Consider the following 19,479-nt stretch of genomic DNA (forward strand, 5'->3'; position numbering starts at 1 on the left):
TCAGTATCATGTGCTGCTAGAATTGATGGAGTTGGACATCTCGCTATGACTGAGCGACCTCTGCTTATTGATTCTTGCACGCTCCTCTGGTGGAAGATTCGGCTTGTTGTATTTTAACCAAGGTAGTTGCTCCCGAAAGATCTGAAATAAGCAAGTAGACAAAATTTTGGCCTTGAGATGGAGTCGTTAGACTACTTGGTTTACAGAATTCGCAAATGAACAGCAGAAGATGGGATATGCGTGAAAAAATAGCAGACAGAACATTCGGAAGCTGTTAATTAGATGCAGCTGACGAAGTTCTTCCGGACGATTTATCGATTATTTCTCCATTAATCAACCCAATACTGCTGAGAAGCGCGAAGCTCAGGAAAGAGATCAACATACACACAAAAGAGCTTGTTCTTAAAGGAAACCCAATCCAGGATTAAGTGGCACCGTCGGCCGACGGGCAGGATGAAAATCCACACTCACTTGGACATCTCCACCCCCAGCTCGATGTTGGGCGTTCTTAAGAGAGCCAATTTTTGACTTGGCCGTTTTGTCAAACTCCAACTTGTGTGAGACAATCTGAATAGGAACGAAAAAACGTAATCTATGTTGAATGGAAGTCGCTAGACTTACCGTCTACATTGAAACTCAGGCTAGACCAGCTAATACACTTGGCAACGCAATTAGCGAAATAAGAACTTCTAAGTAATTGGTTAGTTGAAGAAACACAACCCAGATGTCGTCGAAATCAGGACATCTGTACAACAGCATCAGATATCGAGTGTGAAAGTGAAATGTATTTATTGAAAAGGTGAGTCCAAGCGGGAAAACAAAGGTAGACCAAACAAACAACCTTTATCGGATCGCCCAAAGATCTGCATCACGTGTAGAATGGTGCTGACAACCACAGCTCGTTTAACAATTACGACTGGGTAATGAAGAGGGTTGAAGGCTAATGGGTCTCTCTGAACTGTTTTGGCCAGGGGACCGTGCTAAGTAATTTGCTGCAATATACCAGATATCATGGATCAAACCCATCACTGGTTAGATGGATTAGCGAAAAGTATAGCAGGGATGGGGAAATATCTCTTTAATAGATGCACAATTTTACACTACACAGCCAGGTATTCGAGTTGACATTGCATTTAATCAAAAGGTGTAGCTAAACAACGGAAGCGATATGAAAGCAGTCTATGGAGGTGCTCATTATCCTCATAATGCTCTCAGCTACCAAAAACCTCTACGCGTTATGTAAAGCTTTCTACGCCTAAATGTTGCAATTTGTTGCGTTTGTGCTCAATATAAAAACCGCCCTAACCTGCCTTCATATTTTTGCAGCTCACCAAATTTCATTGTTCACTGAAGCAACCATGTCTCAGGTTGAAAAGTCTTGTGGGATGATTTCCCAGCATCGCTGAAACCCCGGGATGCCTAAGTGGGGCTTAGACGTTTGAACTGGTACTCTTAATCCAATTGCTCGATTGCTTTAGTCCATCAAGACACGTCAAAACTGTCATTGTGCGGATATTGAGCGCCGTCTATGGACCAAAAAGTTGTAAATTACCGGGTTATCTACTCAGTGCTCTAGTGAGCTTTCGAAAGCTGATGACTATGGGCTTTCAACCTCACTGAAGTTAGTCTTAAAACGTCATCGCAAATCAGCAGGGCTGCGCACAGAAACCAAACAAAACCAAAATATACCAAGGTTTTGAAACAGGTGCTTCTAGCTTAACCACTCGCAGTCCTTGAAGTGGCAGAAACCCACATGTTTTCGATATTAAGATGTTTCAGTATTCTTCATTCGTCAGTGCTCAGCCGAATACGTTCGGGAGATCGTAACTTGACATTACCGTAATATCTCCCTATGGACGCATCCCAAAGTTGTATCAAACATTTTAGGGACACCTTAATATGGAAGATGTATATTCCAAGACAGTGAAAACTGACACCACTTAGAGTGTGCCGATAGAAACAACACACTTGCTGAATCCGCTTCAAACTATCTAGTTCCTATGTGAGATAACAGCGGAACCGGACGCGTTCGTCTTCAAGCAGGATTATCGATAAAAGAAGAAATATCACTGGTCATAAATCATATCCTTGCTAATTCGGTGGTGGTACAAGCAGCTGTTCTTGATTCGGTTCGTAACTGGATACCTTGGGGTGAGTAGCGGCGAATGCAGAGTAGATGACTGATGAACAGTTAGATATTACGGGTCGGTTATTTACGGGTGAGTTTGAGTCTCAAGTTTCTGCACTCACTTGCACATTGCCACCGCCCGGTGTGTGGGTCATTTTGGACAAATGACCTATCTTAGGAGAAGCGTTTTCAGTGAAGTTTAGCTTCTCATTCCTAATCTATATTTGAAATCAGAGGAAAGATCAATGAAACTTACTGACGAACCGCTGTGGCAACGGTTTTACTACGAAAAGCGCAATGTTAGAGGGAGCCAAAATCACTCGCGGAAGACACCCTGTAAATTCTGTAACAGCTCACTCAAACAAGAGATGAGTAAAACAGATGGAATGACAAATAGGCGAACAAAATAACCGAGTTGTGAGGAATGACAAACGAGGAAGTGAAAGCGATCGGAAGTTTAGAACACACAGAAGACCTTATGACTGGAAAGGGAGGCGAGCGTCCATCTAAACACAATTACAAGTAGTACAAAAAAGACAGAAACGGATACACAAGTTCAATATTGGAGAGAAACAGCTCCAGCATTAAGCAAGCGAGGAAAATAGACTGGCGATTGTTCGATTTGAACAAAGCCAGTGCGGCTATTAGGCATTGCCACACAATGCAATACTTAGTCAACACCAAGTTCTTAAGATGGATGCCAACTAGTGTGTGATGGTGAATTGTAGTCAGAACACATCGTTCGACCATTCTGTGACTGTAAGACAAGGTTAGACCGATGCGCGAAGCGCACGAGTGATTTGCCCGCTGTCCACTGCATTATGCGAGAACACCGGTTTCTACGGTCCCAGGATAACTTCGTTAGGCATCACCTTGCGCGTGCAGTGGGACACGGACCAAACAGACCTTCAACCGACAAGTTAGTTTAGTCTGATGATCATAACGGACACCTGGCGAAAAGTTCCAGTTTACACACACTTACTTGTACATTGCCGCCACCTGGCGTGTGGGTCATTTGAGACAAACGCCCTACTCTGGGAGTGGCGTTTTCCGAGAAATTTAACTTATCGTTTCTTATCTACGACAGATGACGACAGAATAAAGATACGGTAAAACATATTGGCGGCCAATTACAAAATTTTTCGCAACTGCTCCGAAAGGGGTTATGGAAAGCCATATAAACCAGTGAAAGTTGATCCAAGCTCGTTCTCACCTCGGTTCTAGCGGATCATTCAGACAGGGATTTTAATGGTTTATCAACCGACACCAGAGAGGTTAATAAATGGACGGTATGACAGGGTGGTGGAGCCATGGCTGCTTCTATTGAAAGAACCAGCATGAGTCACAGGGGCTAGAAAACGCCCAATGAAACAGTCAGGATATAGTCCTCAGACGTACACCCAAAGAAAGCTGAACCAAAATAGCTGAAATTGTAAAATCATCGAACCTTATGGTTGTCTCTAAAAAATGGCGAGTAAGCAGGAAATGAATCTCTTCTGGTAATATTAAGACATTAGAGTGTGAACACAAGTGTACCGAAGGGGACAAGTCGACACAAACGACCATTTTGTTTTACCGTCTGAATTCAGACAAATTACCAAACAAACAACCACCTACGTCCCTGACAGGTTCATCCACACAAACAAGCACGAGTACCGCGTGTGAACAAATGAGTAGATAGGAAGCACACGACAGTGTCCGATGAGAACAGCCACAATACTTTGACCAGGTGTTGCTATCAATATAATCAACGGAAAATATCACAGGTTTTCTGAAGCTCCAACTTTGAGTTTGCTAACGGTAGGAACTTTATTGACCCAGAACACACTGAAGTCTTCCGTTAGAAAAAAAAACGGGCACTTTGGAATTTTACATCCCACACGCTTTGGTGATTTTAACCTACACAATCCGAAATTACGTCCCAGGGCATTTCGAGAAAAAACCATGATCAGTTCATCAAAAACGGTGCAAAAAAACCGAGGAATGAACTGGTCACTCACTGAGGGTCAGTAACAATGAGATATTTAGAAACCAGATGGAGTCACAACTGATTTGTTACCAAATAAACCTTGATGAGTAGTACGCAGGCCTGGATACCGTCCACCAAAAACAGTGTACTTCTATTCGGTACCGGTCCCTACACATTGAGGGCAACCTACCAGTGATCTCGTTTGTACCAAACGAAGGTCATGGTTTCCGAAAAAGAAGGTTTACCAGCTTGGCTTGCAACCCATCTACGGGATTTGACTTTGAAAACGATAATGAATCCTAATCAGTGAAGGTCTTGTTACCGATTGTTCAGCTAAAGCATTCTTCAAGGAAATTGGCATGATTGGATAGTGCTCATGACGATGAACAGCTGTGATACGTAGGACCAGCCTATCCGGTCACAGGAACCGGCTACAGTAAGTGCCTGAAGAAAGGACACTGAATTCAAGGGAAGGGTGCACTAGAGATGTTGCAGTTCCTAAATCAACGTCGATGATCTTCCCGTTTATAGTTTTGACCAGAATATTTTAAAAAGGTCAGAGAGGAAAGGAATAGGGCTGTGAATAAACCAGCAACTGAACAGCCGGTCAGAAGCTTAGTTGAACAGCCAGTGCAGAGTTCGAAACGGCGTCTGGGAAGGCTGTTTTTAAGCGATTAAACAATCGGTAAGGAAAGTTAGATAGAGTGAAATTTCCAGAAGTGAACCGAGGCCCCTTCATTAAGCGATAGTTCAATCTAGTTGCCTAGGGCACTTCAAAGACGAGGTGTGCCAATTTTTAACAAATAGAGATTATCGACAGCACATTTACTCTTGATACTCATATTGAATTTTGTAGAGAAAACAACTCAGTACATGTGGCACATAACCGTAGCACCGAAGTTTTCAGAAATAAATATGAGAAGTACCTGAAATCAGCGCACCACAGATCCTTTGTATCGGTTACGTATGTCAGTTACTATTGGTCAGAGATACGGGGAGAATTCAGAACATCCACCAACAGAGGTCAGGTTTCGCAATCATACCGTGGACTTTGGCAGGAGTGAAGGCGAGTGATCATCAATGGCTGAATTTTCTTCCATGGGATACAAGAGCCTCCAAAGCAATACAGTCGAGGCTGCCTATTATTGCTTACTTTGTCCGTTCTGATTTAACACCAAATTTTCACTGCTCACTGCGTTTGTGAGTACTTCTGATGTGGAGCGCAACTAATTCAGAATATCATGCTAGTTAGAGAGTACAAAAGGCCATCAAGGCAATTTTACGTGATCACATGGATAGCCGCTCCGGAGCTGAATTCGATATGTGCAAAGTTCGCGCCCGTAACGAGTCATGGTTGAAGATCGCTATTGATGTATTTTGGGTTGGGCCTAGTACTTACTGATGAACTACGCTTGCGGGGGGGACCTCCGATGAACTGCAATAGAGTATTACAACCAAAAGTTTTAAAGAGCGAGTTCCGGAGTCCTGCGAAAACCGGTAGGTTACCGCAAACTCCGTATGGCGCTGTGAATTGGAAGCTGTAGGGAGCCCTGGATAAGCAGATAAAAATATAAAACACATCTGTAAATTGGCATTCGATGGTCAGACGTCTTCATCAAGTGCTCCAGGGTTCCTCATACATACGGGGATGAAAAGCCGTTTTTGCTGACAACGCCTACCAAGTAGAGAGCAGAATCTCGTAACACAAAATAAAAAATTAAAGGAACATTGTTCGGTGTTCATAAAAATCGAGATCTGATGATTCAGATGCCTTGGTCCGCTGTCGACAAGGTATGACAAAAGGAGGATTTCAGATAAGCCGAAGTTACAATGGAGGGGATTTGTAGTCCCAGGTTTGTTTTTGAGATAGCTTAATACATACACCTAGAGGCGTGCATTTTCAGTGTTTCTATGCAAAGAAGCGTCTGGTCCAGGCGATTCGCACCCTGAAGTCTTCAAAAACAGTGGGGAGTCCCTGGTGGCTAACCTGATGACTTTACTCTGAATTATTTTGGATGATGAAAGAATGCAGGTATAATGGAGTGCGTCTCCACGGTGACACATACACTCAAAAAGGGATACAGGAAAATCGTGTGGAAACCACCAAAGCACCAGTCTACTGAACACAGGTCTCAAGTAGTCCCTGGTTCTATCCTATACAGATTGGTCCATCATCAAGAATTTAAGATCCACAAAAACCAGACTGGATTTCGTCCCTGTCCAGGTTGCACCTTCACTTTGCGGCAAATGTTAGAGCTGTGTTACTTCATCCGATGACCGAAAGTGGTCACTTTTCTCTGCCTGAAGTCTGTTTTTGAGTTGGCTGATCCTCAGTGAAGGCAGTGAAGGACGCCCCTTCCAAATTATTGTTTCTTATACAGGTCTCACATGCCTCCTCCTAGGGTACGCATCCACGGCGAATTCTTTCCTGAGTTTACCGCAACAATGAGTGTCCGGCAAAAATGCCCTCTATCGCCCTTTCTCCTTAACTTCGAAATCGATACACTACTTGCGTGTTCTTTATTTGCCTCCCCCCTGGGGATCGAAACACTCCGGAGGCGTTCGCTCATAGACATCGGGTACACCGATGATATTGCTCCTCTTGGATCAGACCCCTCTAGAAATCAAAACTATTTCAAATAACATAAATAAGTCTGCTGCACAGTTCGGAAGTAGGCGCTTCGAACCTGTAAGATTTGGCTGGAGCAAACCCAAACCTCACACTTGCAGGCGAACTGACCAACGAGTTAGATAAATTCCTCTGTCCAAGTGGCTGAATGAGTCCCGGCTAACTGGTCAATGACGAAAACGCTTCTGGAATTGGGAAAGCCGAGAAAGCGTCTGCCAACCAACAATTGTGGCACCGACGTGACATCAGCTTGAGAGTTAAGGGTAGAGTACAATATCGTGATACTATCTGTCCCACTTTATGGATCGCAGACATTACCCCTGTGTGCGCAAGGACTTCGAAGATCCCCTGTGTTTGGCCATCAGGGCCTCCGAGGCGTTGCGCGGGTCTGGTGGAAACTGAGGTAATCCAGATGGTTTTCTGGAAAGGTCACTCTCTCGAGGGCCACGTACTTCGCAAGCCAGAAAACTATCCGCCACAGAATTCCTTTCGCTTGGCTTTGCACAGGGTGGAAAAGACCAAGGAATGATCAATTAATGATTTGCCAACCAGTCAACTCAGTCGCATTGTTGAGTGCCGTCTACCCGAATGAGGATTCAGAGGCGAGAGAAACCAGCGGCTAGTGACCCTGATAGATAATATTAAATCACGCAGCCAAGGGCGATCGTGTATCAAAGCTATCGCCTCCGCTGCGTAGCTCCCAGTCCCTTGCATATCAGAAAAAACATAACTTGTCATCAATGAGCTTATTTGGCCAGCGGTTCCGACGCGTGGCTATCACCCACTCATTGTGCTTGTCCTCGATGAACGAGGCTGCAGCACCTAGAACCATTGCAGTCAGGCACATGGTGTTTTGGCTGAAAAACCGAAATGAACATTTGAAAACAAGTGAAACATAACGATAGGAACTATATACAGTGGAGATGGGCTGTTCAACAGGGTGAATGTACTGAATGCATGAATGATGAATATCTGGTGGAACTTGGAGGCAAATTCCAGGTATGATTAACTACGAATGGGCAAAAGAATTATCTTTTAACGATGGATAACTTTGAAGCCTGCTAGATGCTGTATTTGGCTTGCATTGGTCGTAGCAGGATTTGCATCCTTCTCGAGCGTTTTAAGATTATTTGGAGGGTCAAGACTCTAATTGCATTAGATGAAATGCTGACATGGGTGATAAGTGCTGAACACTTGGCTGTTCTCACTTGAACAGAAGTAGAGGGAGAATAGGGAGAAAACGGATGGCCTTGCTGGAATTTCGAACACTATAGTCAAACTGGCATGTGCTGACCGACTGATGAATTTCCTAGTTATCCTCATCATCAACTATTTAAGCTTTATTTATCTGGTCTATGAATTTTCAGACTTTCGGACCTTATTTTTAGTACTATTGTGAGCAGCAATCAAGAATCGGATTGAAACTCCCGATCGTTTCATCATGGGTTTAAGTTCAAATGGAAAAAACGACAGAACGCCTCAGATGATACACCAACAGAAGCGACCTACCATATGATGGACTTCGGTAGTACTGAACTAGTAAAGACCTAGACGTTGTTGTACAAAACATCTGAAGAAAAATCCGGCGACGTCTTCAACGATGCTCGACACCCAATAGCTTGTAGTAAAAGCAGTTATTCGTGAACTGGATTAATTTCACATTCAGAGGCAGGATAACACTGACTGTGAAATAATCGTTTAGGATCGAATCCCATTAAGTGGTGCGCTTCAAGAGAAGTATATGGTGAATAATCGAATTGGAAATTAGTGTCGCACGGACGAACAGTATCAAGGAAAAACGAGGTCAACTGTAGTGACCCTCAATGAGAAGCGGTGCATGTTGGTTCACTTTTGAGTGAACACCCTGGAAAAAGGTAGACTCACTTGTACCTGACCACCGCTAGGAGTGTAGGTAATTTTGGACAAACGTCCTATTCTGGGAGCGGCATTTGCTGAGAAGTTCAACCTATCATTTTTAATCTACGGTAGACGGGGCAACGACAGGACAAAGGTGAGGAGGAAAGATGCAGTGAATGATCACGACAAAAGGCAATCTATAAAGACCTACAAACAACTTCAATGACCTGGAATAACCTGACCATTGGGTTCAGACATTAGACAAAATCGGTGAATCTGCTAGGAGTCAATTAACCCATAGAACAGTGGTTGAGACTCATCACCCCAGAATGAGTCGAAAAGGCATAAGCTAAGACAGTAGGGTGGGAAGGATAAAGAGTTGGAAGTGTGATGATATTCAGAAAGACAAACAGGTACATAATTAGGGATGGATGACGAAAGCACTTCAAAGCATGCTTAAGATCAAAGATACCACGCCGAAAATAAACCCAACTAGAGCACTGACTCCGATGTTCTCCGTTAGTCACGATCTCATGTACAGCCCTTACGAATAAAGGCCAATTTCCTTCATTTGTGGTGGTGGCTTGAAGAGTTCCGTATTAATGTACTCACTATTGGTGTTCTGGAAATCATCGCAGCTGTACAACAGTTAGGCATTGGTGTGTAGATATGAGTAAGGTGCCCACGATCGTGACTAAGCTGAAAGCTTTATAAGCACATGGCTATAAGTGTACAACTACAACAAACGAAGTGGTTATTTTTACACAACGCTCATGTGAATGGTCTGAGATATATGGTTCCCTGAGCTCAACGCGTCTCGATGACGAGCGAACACTCGTTGAGGACTTTTCCAGCATCAAACCTGAAAGGAGATAACGTGTGAACAAGAGTGTAAGTAAACCTCATATCCGCGTCGATGACATCCGAAGACGGACGGGGGAGGAGGGTAAGTATAAGGATGTCGGCAGGTGCAACCCATTTTTGTGGACAAACACCAATTCTGGGACATCAAAAGGACATTGCTGTGCGACTGGGTCACGCCGCTTGGATAATCATCATCGTCACTGACAACGACACACCAGTAACAAACCCTGGTACTTAACAGTAACACGACTATGAGGAAGAATGCTCTAGTAAAGAGTGGAAAGAAGGAGAAAGGGTGGGTAGGTAGTGCAAAAAGCATATGAGAAACAAGTGAGAACAAATAAGTAAATGCATATGGGTATTACATCAAAGCTAAATAGTCCGACTAGAGAGTGATAGCAGCCTCGCCACTCGGACCGGGGACGTGCAAGACTTGTAGAGTTCCTAATGTTTAAGGCAAACCGTACGGCCCGTAACCAGGAGTAGCCGAAGATCCTATTTTAATAGTTTTCATCTTAGTTTCGCGTTGCCAAGTAATGGCATATCCCCAGCACTGTTCACCTTGGGCCAGTCAATCGACCTTGATTTGTTTCCACATTCTTTCAGAACTGTGAGATCGGATACCCTCCGAAACAAGACACTGGAAGTTCCAGATGGATTGAAAAGTGAGAAACATGCGTATGTCAGTTGGATTTTCTAGTTATACCTCTTCAGTTCAGATATGAGCTGATCAGTTGGAATAACAGAAGTAGGCTGTCGCATTTAGAGGGAGCAGTACTGTTAGAAAGTCCTAAACGAAGGTCACAAGCGCTTTTAGCGAGAATGGTTAGTTTGATGAAACTGATCGAAAACAGCAGGTCCAAAACTACAAAGTTGATTCTACTCCTGGATAATACTCTCATGTTGGCTTCGTGTTTGGTTGCAGTTTGAGAATGCCATTGAAAGGTCCCTTGATTTCAAAACCCTCTATGTACATAGAACAGTTATTTTCAGTTGAGTGTTGCGAAATTCGCCTGAACGGGTGCTCAAAAATGAACGGCTCATCATGACATTTTAGGTGCGCATTGGTTTTGCTTGATGCTCTGAGCTGTGGTCGCTGAAAATCGCGAAACAAAAGGGAGTGTCCGACTGCATGACAAAGCTGACCGTCCCTTTGAAAGCACACTATTTCTCACTATTCTCATTATTCGGCGATTTTTAAACCAAATGTCCACAAAATCTTGTTAGAACTAAAAATGTTATGCGAAGACACAACCAGCGGAGAAAAGCATCCCGAATTCCAGTAAAACCCTTGACCATGCAATCATAGGATCATGTGTGAAGCATCACTTAAGGTCGTGGCCAAATTCTTACAGAAGACTGAAAACACTCCAAGTGAATAAGAGAGAGACAAATACGATGAACGAATGATAAAAATAAACAGGTTTGATCAGGATGGACCCATGGAGTGAATTAATAACACCAATTAGGCGAACGCGTATGGTAATTTCGAACGGACACCAACTGAATCCTCCATACAAGCGATGACTTACTTGCACATTACCACCTCCGGGAGTGTGGGTCATTTTGGATAAACGCCCTATCTTAGAGGTGGCATTTTCTGTGAAATTCAACTTATAGGTCTTAATCTAGACGGGAAGGCGAAATAATGAAAGGATGGGATTGAGTATTCAGTGCTATGGAGAAAAAACAACCTAAAAAGAAACATTACATTTACTAAAAAGGTTAAAACTGTTAAAAATGAGTACTAGTGCAGGAGAACAAAAGTTATGCTAAAAAGAAGCGATTCCACCGATGAAATAGGCTGCCCTTACAGAAGACAGTAATGATATGACAGGTCAATAAAATGTGTCATTCAACTGCCATCTGGAACACAAGATGTAAGGCGCGAAAACTCGCAGTAGTCGCAAATGAATTACCTGCGTCTGACCACCACCAGGAACATGTTTGACGTTCTTTAAAGAACTTATCTTCGAATGGACTCCCGTGAGGTCAAGCTTTTCGTCCACAATAACTACGTTTCCACCACCTGGAAGGCATGATGAGGAACTGAGAAATGCATTCTGAACAAGTAATTATGGGTCTACATACATGGACAAATAATGGGTCTAAATTCTGAAAGCGTAAGCGTAAACAGACAGATCAATTAAGTTAAATACGTCATTCCAGACCGGATTGCGGAAACGCGACATTCTCCAACCTTCGAAATCTCCGAGCCGCCCGTTAAAGAACAATTTTTTGTCCATTCGTCAGAAGGACACACCTCTGCTGATGGAATGGCCAGTCACTATGCGCGGATGTGGTACAACGACTGTTTACATTTGATCGCAAGTGTTTACGCGATAGTTACAGTGTTCCTGTGGAAGTAAGGCAGAATTACTGCGTCGCGTCTAACATGACAGCTGGGATCGAGAACTTTGCACTGTGGTAATATTCTGACCCCGTCGCGATTTAAGGACGCAACGTCAGTAGTTGTTTTGTTTGGCTTGTTCGGTTCAGAATGCAGATCACATCTTACAGGTTGACGAATATGAAAAAGCTGGGTGGATTCTACTCTGTAAACAATGTCCAAAGAGAATCAGTCTTAGATACAGACCACGGCTATCAAGAAACAGAACCGAAATTAGTTACACAGTTGGCATTCTTAACTCATTTTAAATCCACCATCACGTTTATTCACCTTTTTAAATAGTACATATCCCGTACTGTCACACTACCCGGTATACTTACTTTCTGGTGGTGGCGGCTATCCTGCGGGTGTGTCACACTCCAGTCGATACCGCTGAATCCTTTCATAGTGATAACCCTAACCACTATCACTACAATTGTCACCGTTGGGGTGTGACCTTATCAAAAGAACAACCTTGCGTTCGAAACCAACGGCAGACATTCTAAGCGAATGAAACTTCCATACTGTCTCAAGTAGCACATTGGTGTGTCCTCAAATCACATCGTCAAAACTTTGTAGCCTGACATTTCAAACTGGCAACAAATGCACAGTTTAGATGTAGAACCTTCACAAAATTTAGTAAGAGTGGAAGACCATAAAATCGATTTAGACAGTAAACGGACTATCACCCTAAAAGTCGTTGCTAGTTTCTGGGTTGGATTGGTAGGTCATGTGGTTTCCGCGCTTTTGTGCCTGAACCAACCAGTGGCGTTGACGAGACGGGCCCCAGAACTTCTAAAAATCAGGGTGCATGCAGATTTGTGGGACTGACTCGTGTTTGCTGCTTATGAATACAGAAAGAAGGATGTAGAGATCAGTGGTGGTGTACTGGCGTATACTACTGATGAGGAGCAAAGCACTGAGTTTTTGTCAGTTCGGAAACATCATTGTTGACCTCCACTCTAGGTTCCGTATTCGTTGTTCGAGTGAACTTGATTGTAACAGTTTCATCTCCTGACCTGCTGTTCGTCTGAAGTAACCCGACTGAGTTACCTGTATTGTTGATCAAAGCAAACAGACCTTGCTGGGCGGAAGACTAGTATGCAACCACCTACTATAAACTAGGATAGTTTTCTCGAGGACCCAAAAACAAATTACCAGTTCGAGTAATCACTCAACCAAAAATATAACGAGGAATGCTCATAGTCTAGTGATCTAATTGCATATCCACTAAATATGACGAAAGAGTTAGTTGTATTATGTATCGCCTTCAGAAAAAATGGGCTGACTTCGCCAAATACAGCTGTCGATTGGATAACTTGAGAACATGAGACAATAGTTAACACATGTCTTCGAAGGAGTTTTTGTTTCCTCTTCTCATTTAAGACAGTTTTCGCTGCCTCCTTGTCGGGTGGAGTGTATCGGCGTCCCTCCAGCGCAGATAACGATCTGAGTGAGATTCAACGTTTTCGGGGTTAAACCTCTCGCGCGCTGTTCACCAGAGCCCCTTTTCAATCAACGTCCGGCTGTTGCTGTCGTGATGATAGATGTGAAGGCGGTCAGAAGCTTTCTTATAGAATACAAAGTTAGTTTACTGTGTGTGTGAATAATCTCCGAGAGAAGACGAGCAGGAACAAAAGCGTAATCCAAATCTAGATGACTGGTCTAAAATGAGCGGTTATATTTTGGGCTGGTCAGTGATTTGTAGCTAACGTGATACATTGGTGTCCACGGCTAGCTCGGATAAGCTGATCTCAAGCAACGCGATGACTTCTTTCGCACTGAAATAAGTTGCTGTTGGACCCCGTATGCGCGCAGTACATTGTGCGACCAACGTCCATGTGTTGTATATGGGTGCTGAATATAACAACCAATCCTCCCCCAGGTGAACTTGGGTACTCAATTTTCCAGTCAGAAAAACTATAAGAGATTTTTTGTTTGGCTTAAATCTGACAGAACGTTGTGGGAGGTATCTTTGATGGACTATGGGCTAACATCCAAGCACGACCTGTTCCAACGACTTCCGGGAGGTGTTCGATTTCGTGAATCAAGGAGCACCGAGGAATTCAGATTTGCCCTGGGAATTTCTATCTAATGGAAATCACTCGATGGGAGACCATAACAGGGATTTGACAGGACTGACCAGAACCAATCGTCCTAGACGGATGAACAACACAGAACAATAATCTTCATAAGTTTTCTCGCACAACAATTGTATTCACTCGGGAATCGACAGAATCCAGTAATGAAGCTGGTTTTCGGATCCGCCCTTCTGAAGCTGCAGCGTGCTTTCCAGATTGTCACTGTGCACGTAGCTCACTTCTCTGTAAACAGGAACGATACAAACCACATCCAATGAATACTATACCAACCGTAGTAGCAACAAGGGCCGTTCAAAACGAGAGTCAAGAAGACAATGGAAAATTGGGTGCTGCAGTCATCTTCGCTCTTTCTTGCACGTTTCCCCGAATAAAAGGTAGAAACTGCAGTGAAAATGCTCTCTATTACAAAATTCATCCACTCGGATAGCGTGTTTCCACATGGAGTTTACTACGATAATAAGCAGTTTGACGGATTACCAATCACGCCACCCATCACGTGCGGAAAGAGGCTTGATTGGGAGGCCTCCAGTGACGATGAGCTCTGACTGAACCATGAAACAATACATTACGTAATGTGTAAGACAGATGTTCGGGAGTCACCAAATGGATGAAAGCACACAAAAACGTGATAGATGGTACAGAGAGTAAGTGGTAAATTACGTCAAAGTAATCAGTGATACCCACATAACATACGCTACCCACTGACCTGGTTTGTGTTTCACATTGGCGAACGAGTTACATTTGCTGGCGATTGGGCCCAACTGAACTTTTTCATTGACAATACTTACCTGAAAAGATCAGAGAAGTTGTTAGAAAAGGGTGGTTACCCAAGGGCGTAGCGTTCCATGAATCAGAAAGAAACTAGGAACCATAATAATAACAATTGCTCAGCTGTGGGATCGTTTGGATTCCTAGCTATCATGCCATCTGAAGGAATCACGGAGCTCGGATACTGCCAAGCTCCCCAAGGCTAGACAGGAGAAATCGGGATGCAGAGGTCGGGTTCGAAACAGGAAACTTTCGGCAAGTGAATTCGCACTTTAACCGATTACCTGTGAAAACTACTGATTTTCCCAACCAATGATAGGTAGCCCTAATTCGTCATTTTTTCTTGACTGCTCTCTTACACACGTATCCATAGGAGTGAACTATAATGAACAAAGTTCAAGACAGCGCAAATAAAGTGAGCACATGCAAGACTGACATCTTGAAAATGACGGTCGGGAACCGGTACGGAGCGTGGAAGGAAAATGAGAGCTCAACCCATTATTTTCTGGTTCATTAAGCTTACGGACCAGAGGTATCGAAACACTAAACGGACCAACCAAACCAAACTGAATCACCTGTTTCATCATAAACCTCAGCAACATAAAGCGCTTAAACCAGCTGCATACTGAGTCGCTAGGGGCATAACAAGAATGCTAAGGGACACGGATGATAGGATAACCCAATCTCCAACAAGTTGACTGATTCTGTAGGACGTGTCACGAGCCCAGGAAGGACAGAGATAAATTACAAATACACTCACAAGCATAACTTCACCAGGAATAAACACGTGGGAGATATCTAGATTAATTTCAACGGCCATAACAACGCTAACTGGGAGTATATGAAAATCAAGAATAGAAAAAAGACGAACGGGCGAAGAAGACAACTGGCGTCTTAAATATTCCCCGTAAGTTATTCCGAAAAAAGAAATACAGACTGCTGAGGTGTCTAAAATTGGTCCAACAGAAATGAAGTGATTGCACCAGCCTAGCGAGCGACAACACCATTATCGCACGTATGGATGTGAGGGGTGTGAATGGAATGTAACAAAGGTCTACCAATCACATGCACTCCAAAGAGTATTATTTTTAGCCGGGCACCACCCTATGCGCCATTTCTGCTTGGTGTTGTACGATTAAATTGTTTATTGTTCTCTTGGTTGCTGGAACCAAACAAAGTGTCTTATATTGCCTTATTCTCTAATCGACTTGCTCGTCATGCCTTCAAAACATTTCGCTTCACAGAAGTAGGGACAGGAATGCGTCGAGAAGTTTAGCGCGCCGACGGACACTTTGGGTCCGAAGGAACACATATACTTGTTTGTGAACCGAGTTTGAATTGTTCCGGCGGGGAAACTCTGCTCAGTCCGGTGTAGTCTTTTACTCCATCGGTAGGCCAAAGTATCGCTCTTAAAAGAAAAGCCAATTATTACGGGCTTTCTACCAACTGTGATGATAAAAGTACACATTTCCATACAGAATTATGTAAGCCCCCATCGCCTCTCAAAACAAGAGTCAAGGGCTCCTGTTTTAATGCGTCGTCAGAGCAAATTTCCCATAATCAGATAACAAAGCTATGGATCAAGTCGCACTTCTGTTTCAGCCGAACGCGGCCTTCGCTACCGCGAAATTACAAGGCACAATTGTGACGCCATTCAAGTGGAACCGGGAGAACAATAACCGACTCATTTGTTCACTATCCAGCACACATGGCGCACAGTATGGTGACGGATTAAAAAGCGCCTGCTAAGCAACCTGAACCATTAGTTCCTGGTGTATACTGATTCTGTGACACGTCGCTTTATCATGAAACAGGCAGCGGCTAATCAATAAAGCAAAAAGACTTAGAATTCGTGGCTCAGAAAATCCAAGCCTTGTCTGTCTAACCTTATACCACATGCGCGTATAAAAGTAAATACGCATTGTAGGTGAGTGATAATTAGTCCTCTGCGATCACTTTAGTCGGAATAAACTGAGAAGCGGTGAATTGCAGGCGCTTCCGATCGGCTGTTAAACTACGTACCCTCTTTAAACTACCGGCACCATTTTATCTCCTACAAATTGGATATTTTACGATTTTACGATTTTTACGACTACGACTTTACGGCAGTGAAGCATCGGTGTTGAACACTGATGTCATGCTGTCGATGATGATGATGATTTTACGATCAGTCGTACCGTCGGGGTAGTCTCGACTAAGTTAAACAAAACCAAGCATCGCACCGAGCTACCTATATTCCGCAACACTGTCAATGATCACTGTAGACGGCACAGGTTGAAGTTCAGTGAATCGAATGTTGCAGTGCAGTCTGTCGCTTTACTACATCAAAACCAGTAAGTTAGCGGTTGTCATTTGAATGAATAGGGCCAACATGACGATTTCGGCCGATTTCGAGTGCACTGGAATATACTGCGATAACTTGAAAAGAACAAGTTTTCCACTAATGATGGCATGTTGATAAACAGAGCAGCAGCTGTAAGAGTTTATAAGACGTGATAACGGGGAGGGACCACGAAGAGACCAGAATTAAAATGTAGATTTTGGTCGCGAAATGTTTTTTTGTCCAAACCGCCAAGGTCTCTACCGGGAAGCTGCATGACAATGAGGTCATTCCATAAAAAGTATATTCGTAATTCATGATTCATGACTCGCTCACTGCACACAAAACTCGGTAGGTAACAATCCTTTCCAACTTTTCGCACCAATGTACTTCAAGGCGGTATCTTTTAACCTTTTATTTTGGCCCACAGCAACGACAACCTCATAGCTTCTGGTTTTACTGGGGCTTTTAAGTACGCTGGTGAGCTCACCTTTGCTCTGTCTTATCCCCCTATTCAAACCTGATAACCTGACAAAAGTTCATCTTCTAATGAACTTATGTCGAATTTTAACCCTCAAAATACTCTAGACGGTTAAGCCAAGCGTCTGAAGAATCAGCAAAAGCTCCCCTATAGTCGCGAATACCAACTTCCAAATGTCGACAACATGAGGCATTATACGGACTCTTTTCTTGTGTATTGTGTTGGAAAGCACGTATTGAAAGCGTTTTCCAGGATCGCAGGACACTCTCCTCCAGCAGGAAACTGTTTAGTTTGAATTTCCTCACAGTTTGCTTTCGAAGTTTATCTATCTGCTATTTTCCAACTGTACTCGGGAGGGACATCTGTATCCTCAGATATGCAAGTACTATATCTCAGAAATGAAATATCCTCGCTTCCCGTCCAGAAGCGAGTAGATATACCTCTGCTTACAGTTATTACCCTCTCATCTTTGTAGTAAAACAAAACAGTTCAACAAGAAATAATCTTTAATCGATATAGGCCCGCCCTTTCTTAAGCAAATCCGGCATCTGATCTTCAGCTCGCTGCCTTATAAACAATAAGATGGACCGAAAAGAGCCCCGAGAAAACTTTTCCTGGTAACCAAGTATTTTGTATTTATTTTTTTGCAGCCAAAATGGAATTCATATATGCATTTGGTTTTGTGACGGGAATTCGCCGATTTCCTGTCACTCACAACGAGACTCGTGAAAACCTATCGGTTTATATATGTCTTTGCAAGGCATATATAAGGAAAGACTTGTGTAGAGGAACAAGTTAACAAATAAATAGTCCATAAACTTACAGTGCCACCTCCCGGCTTATAATGGACATTTTTCAGTGAATTGATCTTTGAGGTTATCCGTTTTGGAGTACCTAGAGAAAAAAGATAAGTATACCGAAAAGCGTGGACAGAACAACATCTAAAGCTTCGAGATCCTGATGCAGCCAACATAGCATAACGAGACCATGGAACACGACAACGAAATCCGTACATCAAGTTCACTGAAATATTAACAAAAACATAGCATTTTGATCACGAGAACTAAATTAAGTTCGGTAGCCAAAACATGGAGTGCAAATCGAGCAAGTGACGTGTCTGAATGCTAAGCCGGCTCAATTCCAATCTAATGATGTGCCTAGTGGAATAAACCTGCATTCGAACAGACGACTGACCGTAAGGCACAAACCACTGCGTCTGCATTTACACGGCTAGGGAATGATTGAAATGCGGAGATGTGCTCCAAGAAGAACTATCTACGTAAACCACTGGCGAATGGTAAGGACCCGCTGAGAAAAAGCCGGTGGTCTGGGCCACAAGGCTCGTCATCGAACAATGAACCGAAATAGAATGTCCGCATGGGGAACAATAGCAGAAGGAATAGTCCACAATTTAAATGAATGGTTGAACAGCGCATTGCGCAGTGAAAAAAACACTCGGTTGCATCATCGACCATTGCAGCAGCTGCTCCATAAATTGTAAATAAGCACGCGAGACAAATCCACACCCATGATTGAAGCCACTAACTTCCCGCGTTAAAGAACGTGTACTAATTGTGACTAAACTGCCCATCGAGTGGCCTATCAAGAAGTCATAAGCAGGAAAAGGGAATGTGGTGGCTAACAGAAACACGAATGTGCCAAAACATTCACCCGGAATCGGTCACGATGCACATGACACCAAGTTCAAACTATATGATTATTTTTGATTCAAGAGATAACTCAATCCAGTGGAGGTAATCAACAATAAACCTCCTACGCTCAGTTGAACCGTACCCGACCAAATCACTCTAGTAGGAATTCTGCCCAAGTAAACAACACAACAGCAGGTTCGAAACTAATTCGAACAGCACGAGATCGGAACTAAGCGGAGCTGCGCAACTCCGAGAGGAGGACCAAGACAAACATTATATATATATATATATATATATATAGATACAAAGGTCAGTGTGGG

General features: G+C 43.3%; 1 protein-coding gene across 1 annotated transcript; it reads right to left on the bottom strand.

Annotated features, from left to right (window-relative positions):
- Positions 1-8: 8 nt before the first annotated feature.
- On the bottom strand, positions 9-18,522 carry T265_14698 (hypothetical protein; the record flags this gene model as incomplete). Its single annotated transcript, XM_009174836.1, has 11 exons — positions 9-141; positions 472-567; positions 2,251-2,346; positions 3,111-3,206; positions 5,497-5,647; positions 6,486-6,712; positions 8,611-8,706; positions 10,980-11,075; positions 11,367-11,476; positions 14,645-14,726; positions 18,331-18,522. Coding segments are annotated over 11 exons (1,374 nt in total), but the record flags the coding sequence as incomplete, so codon positions are not given.
- Between the last annotated feature and the right edge of the window lie 957 nt (positions 18,523-19,479).

The sequence above is a fragment of the Opisthorchis viverrini genome (genome assembly GCF_000715545.1).
Source record: "Opisthorchis viverrini unplaced genomic scaffold opera_v5_244, whole genome shotgun sequence".
Classification (NCBI taxonomy): domain Eukaryota; kingdom Metazoa; phylum Platyhelminthes; class Trematoda; order Opisthorchiida; family Opisthorchiidae; genus Opisthorchis; species Opisthorchis viverrini.